We start from the raw sequence: 18,280 nt of genomic DNA, 5'->3' as shown, positions 1-18,280 counted from the left end.
ATAGGACTTTAAATGAGATGCCTCCGGGAACTCTCGAGACCTTGAACCTTTATGTCTTTGGTTTGCTCTCCCGAGTGCCCACAGCTCCTACCTGTTCGCTTGAGGAGGGCAATTTGTGAGGGTCCATGGTCAGGCTTTTCAGATCTTCTGAGATGGTCTGAAGGTGAGTTATTTCCCCTAGCATGGAGATTTCTTCTTCCTGAAGGAAAGTAATCCACAACGTGTCATCATGAGTGATTCATTCATGGCCTTGGCTCCACTGTTTTTATTAGGGTTACTGTCTAACCCTTTCTACTTTCCAGAAAAGTCACCTCGAGACTGGTACATCTTGGCTAAAGGCACTACCAGCCCTTTCTTTTGGGAAACAGAAAGGGAAAAAGGAATCTGCCATAATTATGGAGTGACCTGTCCCGCCCAGACAGTGGTGAGCAAGTCAAAGAAAACACCCCCACCTTCCTCATGGTGTCTGGTGGGGGGAGGGGGGGAGCTGCCACATCTTCCCGGATGGTCCGCCTGCATCTTCTCATGGAGTCCTGCAGCATAGCCCCCTCCATAGGCCGAGGCCCTCTGAGCTCACTCAGCTTCGACGGTTGACACGATTTGGAACAATTTTGGTCCAGATCTGATAACAGCTCTTGGTGACAGCACATGTGTGTGTAATAAAGTTAACTATCCCCTCCCCCTTCTCATTTTTTCCCCACCTACTTGATAGAAAGTCACAGCAAGTGAGATAGGGGCAGGAGACTGTGGAAGAAAGTCATTCACTTCACCCAAGTACCAAGCTGGGACTGCAGGCCTCGGCAAGAATGAGCCATGGAAAAGTTCTGTGCTCAGAGGAACGACTCCTACTTGGGCATTTTGCTAGGGCTGAGGGAAGTGAGCTGGGGTCGTTGTGTCAGCTTCAAGAATGCCTACAGCAAAAGTCCTCAATTATGGCATGCAAATGATTTACTTAAAAAAATAAGTCTTGGGGCGCCTGGGTGGCTCAGTCGGTTAAGCGTCCGACTTCGGCTCAGGTCATGATCTCGTGGTCTGTGAGTTCGAGCCCCGCATCGGGCTCTGTGCTGACAGCTCAGAGCCTGGAACCTGTTTCGGATTCTGTGTCTCCCTCTCTCTCTGACCCTTCTCCCGTTCATGCTCTGTCTCTGTCTCATAAATAAATAAATGTTAAAAAAAAAAAAATAAGTCTTGCAGGGGGCACCTGGGTGGCTCAGTAGGTTAAGTGTCTGGCTTTGGCTCAGGTCATGATCTCATGGTTTGTGGGTTTAAGCCCCACATAGGGCTCTGCGCTGGTGGTTTGGAGTCTACTTGGGATTCTCTCACTCCTTCTCTCTGCCCCTTCCTCTCTGTCTCTGTGTCTCTCTCAAAATAAATAAATAAACTTAAAAAAAAAAAATCTAGGACGTCTGGGTGGCTCAGGTGGTTAAGCGTCTGACTCTCTGATTTCAGCCCAGGTCATGATTCCAGGATCATGATCATGGGATCGAACCCTGCATTGGGCTCTGTGGTGTGGGCATGGAGCCTGCTTGAGATTCTCTCTTCCTACCTTCCCCACCCCTCGCCAACTCATGTGCTCTCTCTCTCTCTCAAAAACAAACAAAAACAAAAACAAAAAAAGATTCTCTATCTGCCCCTTTCCCTGCTCATGTGTTCGCTCTTTCTCTCAAAAATAAATAAATAAATAAGTATGAATTGATTTGTTGAGGCTCTTCCCATATCAACCTCATGGTCACTCACTGGTGTTGAACCTAGCCACTGGGTCTCAAAATCACCTGAAAGGCTTGTTTGAAACACAGATGAGTGGGGATCACTTAAGTGTCCAACTCTTGATTTCAGCTCATGTCATGGTCTCAAGGTTCAGGAGTTCAAGCCCCACATCGGGTTCTGCACTGGACGTGGGGCCTGTTTGGGATTCTCTCTCTCCCTCTCTCTGTCCCTCCCCTGCTTGCTTTCTCATTCTCTCTCAAAATAAATAAATAAACTAAAAATAATTAAAAAAAAAACACACAGAGGCCTGGGTCCCCACCCCTAGAGGCTTGGATTTGGTAGGATTTGGATTCAGGAAGGTCTGGGTTGGGCTCGAGAAGCCGCATTTGTAACCAATTCCCAGGTGACACTGCTGGCCAGGCGATCGCACTTTAAGAACCACTCTGCAAGGCCTTCTAGACTTGGGGGGGAAAAGAGTAAGTCAACAACTCGGGCTAAGAACTGTGCACCAGGAGTGGGCCATGTGGCCATCGGCAGCTCATGGAAAATCACTGCTCTACGGAAGTGATTCCACCATCATGATCCCTGATACACAGCCGATTCCTGACGACTCAGTGATGGTTGGATAAATAAAGGAAAGTCTCCTCCACACCAGCAGTGTAAGCCTTCCAGAGCTTTCCACTGACTCACAATCACGGGCCGCAGCATAGAGATGAAGGTACAGAATCGGCCGCGTTCTTCAATCAGTGCTTTCCGGACTGCCTGCTTTTCGGTCTCTTCCAACAAGAGATACTTGTCGTTGACATCTTGGAGAGCGCTGTCCAACTGAGGCTGGATGTCACCTCTCCCTGTAAACAAAACAAAGCCCCAAGCGTGGCTTGCTGAAACACCAGCTTCTGGAACAAATGCCCTTCCTCCCTCGAGTCCTTGCTGGAGTGGAAACCGCAAGTTGCCAGGACTTAAAACAATGACTCAGTTATACTCAGGACTGAAGGTAGCTGTTTGTCTAGTACCGGCCATTTCCAGTTTCCGGTGCCCAAAGGGCACGTTTATCCTCGTGACAAGGAAGATTTCCTGGGGTGACTCCTCCTGACTTGCCTTCTTGCCTTACGTAACCCCCTATGGAGACTTCTGCCAACAAAATCCCAGGATGTGGCAGCCAGACAGTATTCTTTCTTTGTAGAACATTCTGAAGAGGCCAAGGGATGAACAAGGTGAGGGCCTGTGGATGTTGCCCAAAATGGGCAAAAAGTGGCTTTGCTGGGTCAACCTCAATCAAAGAGCCTCTGTTTGGACAGAAGTTTCTGTCTCTGAAGACAAAGATGGCAAGTATCAACTGTCCTGGCCATGGCGTGGGGGTGGGGGGCGCCTGAGAATCCCTGGCAGTCAGCTTAACTCCCTGGTGGAGTCCTGAATGTTCTTATAAAACAAGCCCAGTAACAAACTGACCTACAGTCAGGTCTCTGCTGGTGCAAGTCTAAAGGGAGGGTCAGTGCTGAGCCTGACCCACGTGTGGTAATCGTCTGGCCACATCCAGACCCCAGTTACAATGCCACAACCCCTTCTAGAGTTTAAGACAGAGCGTTAACCTTTCAAACTAAAACTTTATAAAATAGTTAGCACACCATGTCCATAAATAAACTTTAATTAGAACACAGAGATGCCCACTTGTTCATATACTGTCTCTACTTGTTCTTGCTATAACTGAAGAATGGAATTGTTGTACCACATACTGTATGGCCCCTGGGCCAAGAATATTTACAACTGGATTCTTTAGAGAAAAGGTTCGCTGTGCTAGAAGAGAAACACTGGCACCACGACAGAAGGAGAGGCTACTGCAAATCTGATTTGTAGATGGGGATAAGGGGGTGACCAGCTGAGAGCCCAGCTCACGGGCTTCCATACTGGTCTCCCTATGCAGGGGCTTCACCTATCACCTGAACCAGGAAATGTTTTCTAAACTCCTTCAGAGCAGGAACTTGGAACTCTCCCAGCCCAGCCCCTGGTACAATGTCATGTGTGTATACAGCAAGTGCTCAATAAATGTCTGATCATTTTCAACACAGAATGCTAGACATGGAAGGGGCCTTTGGGGCTATCCAACCTGTTTCCACTTTGGCAGAGGCTGAGAGAGACTTGTCCAGCGCTGTTCAGGGAAAGGTGGGGATCCAGGGCAGAGCCCACACAGCCTGACCCCTCTAGGGCTGGACTCGTTCTCCTCTGTCCCACTGCCTCGAGCCACATGAAGGAATCAGCAAGGGGCCTGAGCAGTCACCATTTAGCCCTCTCTAAAATGATGTGTCCCACTCTTGATCTCACAGTCCGTGAATTTAAGCCCCAAGTGGGGCTCTGAGCTGACAGGGCAGAACCTGCTTAGAATTTCTCTCTCCTTCTCACTCTGTCCCTCTCTCACTCAGGCATGCACACACGCTCTCTCTCTCCAAATAAATAAATCAACTTAAAAAAATTTTAAATGATGTAAAGAACATTAAATGCAATGTGTTATTTGGTTTGAAAAAGGAAAGGGTCAGGGGAAATTGCCTTGAAAGTAGGAACATGTTCCATATTTTCTCTCATAAGCAGATGAGAAAGCTTAATATGGAGCAAGAGGTTGACCCAGGCTTCAAGAACATCCCACCAGAAAAGGTCTTTGGATTTAATGAGGGAAACATCACTTCCTGGGCAGGGACTGAGCTGTGAGCTGGCACACAAAAAGAAAGTCCTGCCTAGTCAAAGGTCACCCCTGAAAACGCCTTGGATGGCTGGCGAAGTACATGCTGCATGCAGGACTCTCGCGAGTCAAGCCAGTACAAGTTCCGGACGGCTACAGCAGGCAGCACTGAGTTCCGTGCAGGGATTTTATCCAGTGATTCCATGATGGGAGAGTTTGCATCTGTCCAAGGTGACCCTTCACCCATTCCTCCATTTAGTCAATGTCTACCCTCAGGATAATTATAGCATCTCCTGCAGGTTTCCCAGCTGCCTCCCCAAGGATGCAGGGCGCCACCGCCCCCCACCCCCCCCCCCCACGTGAACCTGGCCTCAGACCATGGGTTTCTCGAGTCTGCAGTGGATGGGAAACCTGTGAGAGCCAGGGACCGTCTAGGGAGGGGACAAGTGCACCCCACGGAGGACACCCACCGTCTGCAACTCGAGCTCTAGGAGGGAAGGCTGGGGCATCAGCAGCCCTATGAGAACCGGGGGCTTTCTATTAAATTGCTGGTTTGGGGCGCCTAGGTGGCTCAGTTGGCTAAGCATCCAACTCTTGATTTCAGCTCAGGCTCATGATCTCACAGTTTATGAGATCGAGTCCTATGTCGGGCTCTGTGCCAACAGCACAGAGGCTGTTTGGGATTCTCTCTCTCTGTCCCTCTGCCCCTCCTCTGCTGGCGTGTGCACACACACTTTCACTGTCTCTCTCTCAAAATAAACAAATAAATAAGCATTTAAAAATTATTGGTTTGTGCAACTGAATCCACATACACCTAAGGTACACCTGACACAAGCGTCTGGTAGAGAAGCTCCAGGAGGCTGAAAACACTCTCTTTTGTTCTGCAACCTGCAAAACTGCCTGGTCCGTCCCCAGCCCTGCCGGGGGAGGCAGAGTGATTTCAGGCTGGTCTAGGGCCTCCTCACGTCTCTCCGTCTCCTCTATGATGTTCTAACAGAACATGAGGGGCCCCAGCCATCAGAATGTTCTCAATTCCTGGGGAGGGTGGAGGGGCGTCAGGAAGATAGATTAAAACCCACAACGCTTGACCAAACCCACTTGGATGTGCTTCGATTATGGCAGCAATGTCTTTTCCTATCAGCCTCTAATTATAAGAAATTAGGAGAACGTGTATCTTCCCTTCCTTTCACAAAGTATAAGGCATGTTTCTATCTGTAATTAATCACACTGACTTTAGAAAACATACCCACATAGGAATGAAAAGTGACGGGAACCAAGTGTCATCTAATCTGGTAAATATAAATTTAAATTATTCTATAATTATAGCAAAAGTTATCTTAAATATGTATTATATTGTAATTAAAGGACTTGCAAATTGTAGTATTCTAAAATAAGTATAATCTGTAAAGACTGCTATAATTATAGGCACAGTGAGTACATTTCCATTCAGGATATATCATAACCTAAAAACACAATGTTTATTTCTTAAATTCACCAATATAACATATAATTACATTTATAAAGAAAAAAAACTGCAGGAGAAATTATTCCATGTCCCAGTTGGATGCACTAGCTTTAAGATTCAATCCAGAGTTGCAGGAGTACTGATTCAGTGCACAAGAGTTCATCCATTTGGCTCCCCCAGCACAGCTGGCCGCTCGAGTTCCCACTGGACTTGACCCCAGCCTCTCGTTCCACCTCTGCAATGGCCACCCTCACTGGGTCACCTCGATCTCTCGTCTGGAGAGCTGCAATGTCCCCCAATTTGTCACCTAACATGCTGGCCCAGAGCAGTGCCAGACTCTTGCAAAAGGCCAAGTACCACTTCTCAACACTGCCCAGCGCTTTCAGGAAAAGTCCAATGTCATCAACATCGCCTGCCCTGCAAGGCATGCATGGGTCAGCCCACCCACCGGCAGCCTCTGAGATTCTTCTCAGGCCACTCTCTCTCCTCCCTGCACCCCACAGACCCTTCTCCAGAGTCCAGGGTCTGGCTGCATCCAATCCTCATACACGCTCTCCTCCCCCTCCACAGCCACCTAGGGCCTGTTCATCTGGCAACTCTCTGTCCTTCAGGAAATCCCTTCTGGAACTCTCCCGTTAGATTGGGGTTTCCTTCCTTGATCTCAGACGTGCCCTCCATGGATCCCACAGGACATTCTTCCCAGTACAAATTCCATCTTTATTTCTTGAGTTCTTTGACTGAGGTCAGTCTGCCCTACTGATCGGGAACCCCACGAACGTTTCTGCTCCGCGCTGTACCTTCTTACCGAGCACACAGGCTCTCAACACGTGCGAATGAACGAGGCACTGGTAGGGTAACTTGGCCCGAGTTTGCTGAACGGGCTTGACCATCCTGCCCTTAAATGGCCTAACAGTATGAAACACAAATCCCGGGACCCAGGACTGCCAGGCAGCCACAAGAAAGGAGAGGAGTGCCTTCAGGGGACTTTCCAGACAAAATTCCCGAGTGAAGAGTTGCTTGTGACCTTTTCTCTAAACCTAAGTCACCTCAGTCTTGAGAACTGTCTTCCCACTGCCAGTTTCCAGGTCTTGGTTGTATTCACGCCGCAGAATTCCAACGAACACCACCCAGGAGGCTTTTACTCCCCCAGAATTCAGAAGATTATTTTCTTTACAGAAAATGCTGCGGGGACAAAGCACCATTAATGGGCACAGTGTCACGGGCCAAAGCAGCATCCCTAAAAGAAAAAGGATTTCATTTTTCATTTTAATTAAGTAGGGAGAGATTACAAAGTGGTCTGGAATGATATGAAGATGCCATATCTTGCAAACATTTATATTCTGTTTTCCTTAATCTTTATGTAAATGTTTAAGGCAGGAATTAATGCCCCCTATTGAGAGAAGGGAAAACAGAGACTAAGGGAGGCTACGTGGCTTGCATGGAGCCACTGAGCCAGGAATAGGCCCGGCCACCCTCCACCCGGAGGTCTTTCCTGTTCAGGGGCCGCGCTCTCTGTACTTCAGGCTCACGGCAAACATAAACCCTGGGAACAAGTCGCCAGGAGCTAAATGTTCAATGTCCCCAACAGCCCAAAGCAAAAACCCAGTCCACTGTGAATCGCATTATCTGGAACCTCCCAGCCTTCTCATCACACCCTGCAGCCCACGCCTGAGCCCTGGGGCTGGACCACGCCGGACACATTCTCAGGCAAAGGGCTTTCCCACGGGGAAGAACCAACACACTGGGTCAAGACCGCTGTCAGGAAAATATCCAAGGTCATCTGTTTTTCCTGAGACACAAGTACAGGGAAACAATCAGGATCTAACAAAATGACTTCCATCTGCCACACACACACACACACACACACACACACACACACACACAGTACTTCATTTGGAGGCACCCATTTTTTCTCATTTTTATAGCTCACAAATCAGGGTGCGTCCTGCAATCAACGGTGCGCCAGAGTTCAGTCGGCACCATCTTCTTCCCTCTTTTATCACGGTCCAGAAAAAAATGGTGTGTATCTCGTAGCATTCTAGAGTCAATGAAATGTGGGCTACAAATACAGAAACAGACGCGCAAGAAGAGGCTGGAGATGAGAAATGGAACAAGAACTCCCTTTCCCCACCAAAAGGCGGCTGTCCTTGTGATCCCTGTACAAATCTTCTACCCTGATAGCCTGTAGCAGTTGTGGATTGATTCCCCAAAGTGAAAACAAGCAGAAGTCAAAAGAAAGATGGATTCGATCAGACAAGATGGGAGGCGTTTTGACTTAAAAAAATTCTCAAACCAACTCAGTTTGTGTTATTCTTTCAACGTGCTGTGTGCCTCACTGTCCACTCGTCTGTGAGATATACATAATAGTACCCTGCTCACAGGGTTGTTTTCAGACCAAATGAGTTCATTCGCGTGAAGCATGTAGCACAACGCCCAGTACATGGTGATCGCTCGGTACGTGTCAGGTGCTATCAGTGTCTCTGAAGCCAGTGTCAGGTGCTATCAGTGTCTCTGAAGCCATCCTCCCCAGGCTGGGCACCTCAGCCGGGGGCAGCTTGCTGGGCACACAGGTTGGTTTTTTTTAGTGAGCTTTCAGTTCAATGTCTTCTTTGATGTACAGAAATGCAAATGATCCCATAATCCTTTCACTAAAAGGTGGGGGTTTTGTCACCAGGATTCGCTGGTCCCTGGACCATCAGCTGCTTAATCAAAGACAGCTTAGAGGAAACTAGGAAACAGCCCATGCCAACGCGTGGCTCACCACCCATGGCGTCAGAACCGTCCTAGCTTTGACATGATTCCTCCTCTGTGGTCAAAGAAACACTCTCCCATTCGTCAACCTGGTTGCCTGAAACCTGCATCTTCTTCAACTCCTCTCTCTCTCACATTTCCCCTAAAATGCTCTTTCTCCATCCCTGTGGCCCCTTCCCTGAGCCCTGGTCACTGTCATCTCCTGTGTGGATCACAACAGCCATTTGTTAACGGGTATCCAGCTACGTCACTAATCCAAATGCACACGTTCACAGAACCTTCTAGAAGCCAAGGAGCCTTCAAGGGCTTCAGAGTCCTGAAAGTCTTAAGTCTTTAATACGGTAAAAAAAAAAAAAAAAACAAAAAAACAAAAAAACCGGCCCTGCTCACCTCCCTGCTCACCTGTGGCTAGTTCTACACCTGAGGGAAGATGCAAGAGCCACGCCTATCCAAGGTAAGGTCTTAAAGGTACAGCGCACTCCTCCATCTTCCCTGGGCATGGGGAGAACCTGAGCCCGGCATCGAGCCCCTGACGGACACCTACCAGGCACCAATCAATATTAAATGGATGAAATGTCAACGAAACCCGCCTTCTGCTTCCAGCCCCACTGATTTTTCTGCATGCCTCTTCCCGGAAAGTACACTCATCTCTTGTCCCACCCACCCCTGTCTCTACAAGAATTCGATTCAACCTTTAGGAGTCTGCTTGAGTATTTGCCTCCTCCTGGAAGCCTTCACCTCCTCCAAGGAGAATCCAGCCCCAGCGTTTTCTTCATAATGAACTGTACTGTTTGTGTTGCCAGGTCACGGTTGTCGGTCGGATGCCAGAGCGTTGTGTTAGGACAGAAAATATGTATATGCTCGGTCTTTGCCCCAGTCCCTGGCACAGAACTTCCCCAAACCCTTGGAATTTCCAGAATGACAGGAGTGTCTTTGTCATCCTGATGACCCGGGGGTAGGGGGTTAGATAAGTTCAGGATGGGAGACACTTACAAGGAAAACCAACCACAGGATTAGAGGCTTGAACTTTCAGCCCCAACCCCTGACCTCCAGGGAGGGGAAAGAGGGTGGGGTTACATCACCAATGATTAATCAATCGTGACTACTAACAAAGCTTGGTAAAAACTTGAATAGCCAGTTTCTGGAGGCTTCCTGGGCTGGGGAATATACCGAAGTGTTGGGAGGGTGGTATGCCCAGAGAGGCAGAGCAGCTCTGCACCCTCCCTGACCCCACCACCACCCTACGTATCCCTTCACCTGGGTGCTCGTATGTATCCTTTATAATAAGCCAGCAATCCCAAGTACAGAGCTTCCCTGAGTTCTGTGAGTCGTGCTCATGAATCATCAAACCTGAGGGGAGTCCAGAGGAAATCCCGACTGTGAGGTTAGCCAGGCAGAAGTGTGGGGAGCCTGGGGAACCCCACTCATGGCAAGTGGCTAGAGTGGGGGCAGTCTTGTGGCACTGAGCCCCTCAGCCTCTGGGACCCATGCCAACTCTGAGTAGTTAGTGTCAGAACTGGGTTTAACTGTAGATGTCAGAAAACTGATGTGAGAACATAAATGCCTTTGCCATCCCGGGGACAGCTTGAGGGCAGAGGCTTCCTTTGCTTCCTTAGCTGCCCACAGGGCAAGTGGAGGAGGCACTCACACCCCTCTCCTCAACGGGCTGGCTTCCCAGGGCTCATCCGGAGCCTTCCCAGAGAACGGTTGTGGACGAGAGATAGCACACCAGATGTGAACCAATGAGCCCCGTGAAAACCAAGGACGGCTTGCAGCTTTAGAGGGGCAGACCTACCATCCACCTCCCACTCACCGCACCAGCCACGGAATGTTCTCTACATAGATGAAAACCAGATTGTACAAGCGATCAGTTCTCCAAGCAAGCTGTTCTTTAAATTCTTGGCCTTTTTGCTGGGATTCTGTTGTAACCTCTCCAGCCACTGTAAATACCTCTCCCTCGGCTTCTGAATTGTAGCCACTGGGAAGCCAGGTGCTCCACACCGAGATGACAGTCTCACCGTGCAAGAGACAGTTCAGAATTTCAGCCTCCTGAGGTCAGCCACCAGCTGACCAGAGTCACAGGCAAGGCACCTGGTGGGCTGCGTCGGGGTGAGGCTTTCCTCGGAGACCAGCTCTGCACAGGAAGGGGGTTCGCAGCTCTGGGCCTCTGGGGGTGTCTGCGTGGCCTGTCTTTACTTACATTCTCAGTTGTGAAATATGGCCAATGAACCTCCCGGCCTCTGAGGACCACCTGCTTTCTTCTCCAAATGCAACAGCCCTTTGAAAGAGTTTTCCAGGGTTCAATTCCAAGGTCTCAAGTGATTCTAGGCAGGGACAGCTTCCAAATGCCACACAAGGTGTAAAAAGGAAAATTCCATCACTCCTGCTTTCGCCAAGGCTGCCCCTTTCTCTCCCGCTCTGCCCGCTGCTCTATCTGGGGCTTCCCAGAGCCAGAACGTTCGTCAGGCCGTGGCTCCCTTGTGCTGACGCAGTATTACAAAGCCCTTCCCTGTCCATTTCACACAGGTTTCCCCATTAAGTAGGGCTTGTACCCATTCAATTATCTGCTGCATAATTAAATGTGTGTGCTCCTATAATGCCTTCCCCAAGCCTGGAAAGAAGCCGTGACTCAACTTCCCCACTGAGTTACAGTTGGGTGCAAATACCCAGACAGATCTCGAGGCTGCATGTGGTCAAGCCACCTCTGGAGGCCGAGGCCAACACCCGACCCCTGACTTCAGAAGGAACTTTTCTAGCTTTAGTTTCTGCAGGGAACAATCATCTGTTCAGGCTCAAGGTCCACTTCTACCATTTGCACAGGTGTGAGCACAGGTTGGGGAAGCAGTCTGGACCACTCGCCAGCCCCACACCATCGAGGGCAGTATTTAGGAGGGGTGGGATTTAGGAAGGATGTTAGACTGGGTGTTGCTCTACAGACAGTCGACTCGTGTTAGTGAGGTGGTGACCACAGGGGGTATCCAGAGATTTCTAGGCTCTGCCACCTCCCTTCCAGGACCAGGTCTTAGGACCTGGACAGCAAGAAGCAACCAGGGTGGGCTCTCAGCTCCATATGGATTCCAGTGGCCCAGGAGCTCCTAAAGGGGATGGCGATTCCTGATGACTTTCAGAGGCCCCATCCATGACGCTCATGGTTGACAGCCATGCAGGTCCCCTCATGCCAGCCACACCGGCTTCTGAGCGGCCGTTTATCCCTCCTACCCAGCAGCAGAACAGAGGAAAGAGGTCTTCTGCCCGTGCGGGGCAACAAAGCCAAGTGATTCGCTAATAGGTCAGACTTTAGATTTTTAGGTGGGCATTCCCTCCGGGGAAGAGGACTTATAGAATTATTCCCCTTCCCAGAACCAAAGGCAGGGGTGCCTGGAGGAGACCCAGACACATCCAACTTTTTACCACGGAGATGGGGAGAACGACCCACACTGACTACAGTCTCAGGGGGTGTTCTTAGAGCGGTTTCTGCTGGTTCTGTAGGTACAGAAGAAACACACATGGGAATGTGTGCATGCACCTGATGTGGCCACAGGACATCAAAACCACTGCTCCTGGTGAAACGGACGCTGATGGGGGAGAAGTTTAGTCCAGTTCGGGGTGTGAGCAGAAATAAGGCCCAGTGATAGAACCATCTAGAGGCAGGTCAGGGTGGCCAGGCAGCTGAGGCTGAGCAGGCGGGATCCCTGTGGTTCCCCTATGGGTACTCCTGAAAAGCTGACTCAGGGTAGTGCACACAGTTGCCCTCAGGGTGCCCCTTTGCAACATGGTCACCTTCTCCCATGGTTCTGGTGCTTGCGTCTAAATGGTGACGACCATGTGCTGGCATATGCTTTGCCCCTCCACCTTGAACGTCCCCCACCCTATTCTCCACCGGCTGACCCCTTTCCATCTTCCCATCACCTTCCACTCCAAGCTTCGCTGGGTTTCTTCTTCTTTGCCCATCGCTAGATCCTTTGTTCACCCTCATCACGGCACTGAGCATACAGATTAAACAGGGTGGTTTACTCCCACTAGAGTCTCAATTCCTTGAGGGGGCGGTATACGCCTGGTGGAATACTTTTGGAGTTGTAAATTCCTTCCCTCAGGAACCACGCTTATGCAGAAACCTGGGGTTCAAGGTAAATACTTCTAACTGGATCAAAGGAGGGTTTTGTATAAATATTTTTTTTTTCTCTTGTCAAACCAGGACACTTTCATTACTGACAACCTATGTTAAAATATAGACGTTCAGGTTCAAAAATGATTTAAAACTTGTAAAAAAAAAATTTATGAGGGCTTCAAGACATATTGCTTTCTTCTGTCTTTTATGCCCGAGTTTACTGCTATGATTTCATATCACTGTGGCTTAGCCTTGGGAACCCTGCTTGAGTAAGAAACAGAGGGAGCTGTGATTTTTCCTGAGATGAGCCGCATGTAAGTGACAGAGCCAAAGGGCTGTGCGATTTCTCTCCTCATCCCCAACCCTACTGCCCATCATTCAAAACGAATAAACCATGCAGTTTACGCCACAGACTGACTCACCCCAGACTCTTACAAAAAGTTCTAGTAAAACTCTGTGTCATCGAAAGGACACATGGTACAGATGCCTTTATATGAAATGTCCAGAAGAGGTAAATCCATAGAGTCAGAAAGCAGACAGGTAGGTGTCCAGGGCTGAGGGCAGGTACAGATGCCTTTATATGAAATGTCCAGAAGAGGTAAATCCATAGAGTCAGAAAGCAGACAGGTAGGTGTCCAGGGCTGAGGGCAGGGGGAATGGGGAGCAGCTGCTCAAAAGGCAGGGGGTATCTTTTCGGGTGGCACAAATGCTCTGGAATTAGACAGTAGTGATAGTTGCACATAGTTGTGAATGGACCACAAGCCTTTAAGACGGTGAATCTTATGTTATATAAATCTTATCACAGTAAGCAAAAAACCAAAAGTGGCTGCCTTACCTTCCTTCCAAAAGTATGCTAAAAAATGTTCAAACTGTTTCATAATCACAACACTGAAGACTGGAAAAGATCATCATTTATAAAGTTGGGGACCATCTCGGCCCCACTGGTCATAGGAGACCTATGTCGTTTGGGTTTGTCGTGGATGACAGATTCCAGTTCAAAAACCTCTCTGGAGCTGTTCAGTAAAAATGTTCTCAGAGAACACTCAAGCACATTCAAGGCCAGGATAAATCACATGGATGCCGCACGGACAGACCTTTCCGAGACAGAGGGACCGCCACAAGACTCCAAAAGCAGATCACCCAGAGAATGAGGATCAACATTTAGGCAAGAAGAATCATTTTGATTATTGAATTTGAAGATCTGATACCTTTGAAATGAAACACTACACAAACTCTGCTGAAATAAGAAATACTTTCGGTTTTTTTTTTTTTTATGGATTATTCATTTTGAAAAGAACTGTATGGTCCCAGGGAGACAAAGTATAAAGACAGTTTGCTAGCTTAATGCAACCAAATCTGATTTGGGAATTATTATGAGGGGTTATTTAGTGCAGTTCTACATATTTTGTTTGTGATATAAATACACATATACATATATAGCTCAGGTATATATGTATAAATACGTTTATTTCCTGTGCAAATCACTCTGTATTTCTTCTTTCCATAAGTCTAATACTGAATTATGGTGATGCAAAGGCCCTCAGGGTGTTGGGCTAACCCGTGAAAGGGCCAAACACCGCAGAAAGAAAATGATTACACACACACACACACACACACACACACACACAGGATTTTCTTAGTTATGGAAAATTAAGTAGGCACAACTGATTGCTCTGAGCCGGCAGGAAAACTTGGGCAACTAGCATAGGTCTGGACAACCATGGAAAGCCCACAGCAAGGACCACATCGTGACCAGCCACCAGAGAGTCAGGATGGTACACTTACCGAGAGCGTCCACTGGCGGGGGGCGCACGGTGACAAAGTGCAGGATACACAATTGACACAAAAAGGAAAATAATAAAGTCAAACTGGTATTCGAGCAGCAGGCTTACCCTTCTTTCATGTGTTAAACAGTCCGAGGCTGGCCACCGAATTTTGTTTTAGGGCAATTAAACCCACCTCCACCAACAGCCGTGCGCCCAGGTTCCCTTCCCTGACTCACTCACATTCTTTCCTTCACATCTAAACAGAAATCTTCCTACTTAGTAAGCATCACCCCTAGAGAGGACAGTACGGCTCCTAAGAAGAGAGATGACTATATTCCCAAAAGAAGCCAATTAAGGTATCAAGAAAATCCTTCAAGTATAATTTATTATAACTTGCAAAGTAATTAGAGAAACCCAAGGAAGAAAACTTAAGCTAAGGTGAAAAAAAAAAAAAAAAAAAGTTAACATTTTAGCTTAACAGCAAATACCACATTAGTCTGGAATTCTGTGAGTCTGTTTGTTAGGTTTATAGTATTTGCTTTGCAGGGTCTGGCTGAAAAGGATAGATTGGTATCTATCTGTAGAATCTGTAGAAAGGTCAGGCTCAAGGGTTAATCCAGCAAAATGTTCCAGTCTCAGCGCTCCCAAAGAAAGTCCCTGATAAGCTTTTAGTAGTTACAGATTGAAACAGAAGGCTTTACCATAATTAATTTTTAAATTTAAATTAAGAGTAACATGGGAGTTAAAGGAGAAGGTTGCTGACTTCGTGCAGTACAGCGACAGAAGCAGGCAAATGCCGTAAAATGTTTCCCACACCCAGTCCACACACGCTTCGCCCGTGAAGGTATGGCCGACCCCAGGACCCCAAAGGGCCATGAGCTGACATCAAACAGCAGGGCTTGATGGGGACTCATGAGAGGCCTTTCAGAACGTGGGCTACGAGGCCAGCTCCACACCATGTCCCTGCCTTCCTGCTGCCTGTGTCTTCTCCCCATCAGCCGTCCATAAGGCTGGCTCTGCCTGTGTCCCAACCCCGGACACCAGCCTGGAACTTCCCACAGGGCAGGTACCGTCTCTGTAGCTCCCAACATCTATCTGCCTGGAGTTTACTCCTGGTAGGTGTTCAATAAACCTGCCTTCCAAAAACTGGGTACATTCACCCACAGCTGGAGCATCTGTCAAGTTGGTTTTTTTCTACATGTTTATTTATTTATTTTTGACAGGAGGGGGAGGGGCAGAGAGAGAGGGAGATAGAGAATCCCAAGCAGGCTCCATGCTGTCAGCATAAAGCGTGTCGCAGGGCTCGAACTGACGAACCGTGAGATCATCACCCGAGCCGAAATCAAGAGTTAGGCACTTAACCAGCTGAGCCACCCAGGTGCCCCTGCCAAGTTGTTTTAAAATGGTTTTGAGGTGCGCCTGGGTGGCTCAGTTGGTTGAGTCCAATTCTTGGTTTTGGCCCAGGTCTCGATCCCAGGGTCATGGGATCAAGCCCAGAGTTGGGCTCCGCAGTAAGCTTGGAGCCTGCTTAAGATTCTCTCTCCCTCTCTCTCTCCCTCTCTCTCTCTCTCTCTGTCTCAGCCCCTCTCCCTTGCTCACCGTGCTCTCCCTAAGATAATAAAATAATAAAAATCTTAAAAAATAAAACATCTAAAACAAAATGAAATGGTTTTGAAATTAAATCTAGCCAAATCTACCAAAAAACATTCAAAGTTTTTTTGATGGTAATATTTAAATACCTTTAGATTATAAATTACCACTCTATATTACAATAAAAAAAAAAAAAGAGTCAAAGCATGTGACAAAAGGTGATTATCTGCAGAGTGAAAATTAAGGTAAATTAGTCACATACAAAAATTACACCCCAGGGGCACCTGGGTGTTTCAGTCAGTTAAGCATCCAACTTTGGCTCAGGTCGTGATCTTGCAGTTTGTGGGTTTGAGCCCTGCATCCAGCTCTGTGCTGACAGCTTGGAGCCTGGAGCCTGCTTCGGATTCTGTGTCTCCCTCTCTGTCTGCCCCTCCACCGCTCACTCTCACAGCCTCTCTCGGTCTCTCAAAAATAAATAAATGTTAAAAAAAAAATTGCACCCCATATATGTCTGCCTATGTCAGAGGCAGTGCTACAACCATGCTTAAGTTAAATGCACAAAGGAATTTGAAATTTTGAAAAAAAGAGTCAGAAGAATTTTTAGATCAAAGATCACAGTTTTTTTTAAAAAGGCACGGCAGAATGCTGCTTGGTGATCTCCTGAAAACACATTAAAAGGTAAGTGATTATGTGGTTATCAGATTCAGTTCTATCAGGACAAAAAGAAATGTATCCAAAGCACGTGACTATCCCAACATATGGTGTAAATCTCAGAAGGAACTACTAACACTTTATAAGGCAAGAGTCCAGGAAGGGACCACTTGAGGGAGATGATGCAGATGCCTCTGTAAGAGTTCTGGCAGAAAAGGGAACCTACCGGTAACCAGACCCAAAAATTAACTCGAAGCCTCAGATAACCAGGTTTTTTCTGGCCCTTGTAGCATTCCCGCTCCATTCTCAGGCTACCCATCTTCCAGGAAAGCGCTCCATTCTAAACAGTCAGAATGACGACTCTGGTACCTTCTACAAGGTTCCATTCACCCCAGAAATACACAAATGCGTGCACTCAGGTCAAATAAAATGCACTTATATATTGTAGAAAAAAAAATTATAAAGGATAGAAATAAAAACTGCTTTCTGGTTGTACTCTGGAGTAACTAGAAAATCATCTGGAACATTCCAAGCTACTGATCTGACGTGGCTCATAGATATAACTACACCACCATGGCCACCTTGTCTGGAAGGACATGGTGGCTGACACCACCAGGTACATGGCTAGGGCTGAGGGATGGATGCTTCAGAAACACCCTTGGTCAGAGCCTCCACTCTCTACCTTCAGGCCCAAGGGCCCCACGAAGCCCCACAACCAATGCCAATTATTCTGAATCCCAGGACCAGAAGCATCTATCTCTTCATGTTACCCAGTCCAGCACCCTGGGTGTCCTGAAACTTTCTACCGGGTGCCTAGAAGGGGAGCTCATTATCCTCTCCAGGCAGCCCGAGCCAGTGCTGGGCAAGTCTAGTTGCCAGAAACTTCCTTTTGTGTTGCACTGTAATCAACCCATCAGGCTTTCCCCGTAGGTCCAAATTCTGCTAATTGGACAATGCCAGGGACTTTGAGTGACAGATGAAGACTAGTTCAGCCTCCATGGAACATTCAGATAAAAGGATTATCACTGCAGCCAAGAACTTAAGGCCTCTGGAAAGACAGCTCTGGAACAGCTCCTTTTTAATTCCCTCATCCTCTTCACCAAACTCCCAAACCTTTCCCGAGCTGGAACTATCTTCCCTGGACCTTCCTTCCAAATCCCTTCTATCTCAAAGTTGCTAAGCTGTCAACTACATGGAATTCGGTTCCAACCTGTTCTTCCATGGGACCCCAGATTCAATGGAAGTGGATGACTGGCTGTTTTACTTATGAACATTGACCTCTGGACACACTAAAATGTTACTGGCCACAAACCCCATTCCTTGTCCAACACTAGCTCCCTGGTGCACTAAGAAGATACAATGTACATTTGAGAAGCACTGAGACCAAGAACACACATCCAAAACTAACAACTGAGGCCAATACTAACAGAACATCTGATTATGAGTGAAAACTCTCCTGCCTAGGGGCGCCTCAGTCGGTTAAGCGTCCAACTTCAGCTCAGGTCATGATCTCACAGCTCATGGGTTCAAAAGCCCACGTCGAGTTCTGTGCTGACAGCTCGGAGCCTGGA

General features: G+C 47.9%; 1 protein-coding gene across 11 annotated transcripts in view; it reads right to left on the bottom strand.

The window, feature by feature from the left end:
• MTSS1 (MTSS I-BAR domain containing 1) overlaps positions 1-18,280 on the bottom strand; it is a 164,113-nt gene that overhangs the window by 14,757 nt on the left and 131,076 nt on the right. For 6 of the 11 annotated variants that reach the window (XM_027063928.2, XM_027063931.2, XM_027063926.2 and 3 more), the window contains exons 7-9: positions 14,488-14,499; positions 2,398-2,555; positions 92-199 (exon numbers count right to left, since the gene is read on the bottom strand). In XM_027063928.2, coding sequence (XP_026919729.1) covers positions 92-199; positions 2,398-2,555; positions 14,488-14,499 — 278 coding nt within the window. The remainder of the gene's footprint in view (positions 1-91; positions 200-2,397; positions 2,556-14,487; positions 14,500-18,280) is intronic. The other 5 variants (XM_027063927.2, XM_027063932.2, XM_027063934.2 and 2 more) reach the window with 1 other exon arrangement.

Source organism: Acinonyx jubatus, chromosome F2 (assembly GCF_027475565.1).
Source record: "Acinonyx jubatus isolate Ajub_Pintada_27869175 chromosome F2, VMU_Ajub_asm_v1.0, whole genome shotgun sequence".
In the NCBI taxonomy this organism is placed as follows: Eukaryota; Metazoa; Chordata; class Mammalia; order Carnivora; family Felidae; genus Acinonyx; species Acinonyx jubatus.
The sequence above is the reverse complement of the archived record's forward strand: the minus strand, read 5'-3'. Positions and strand labels throughout refer to the sequence as shown.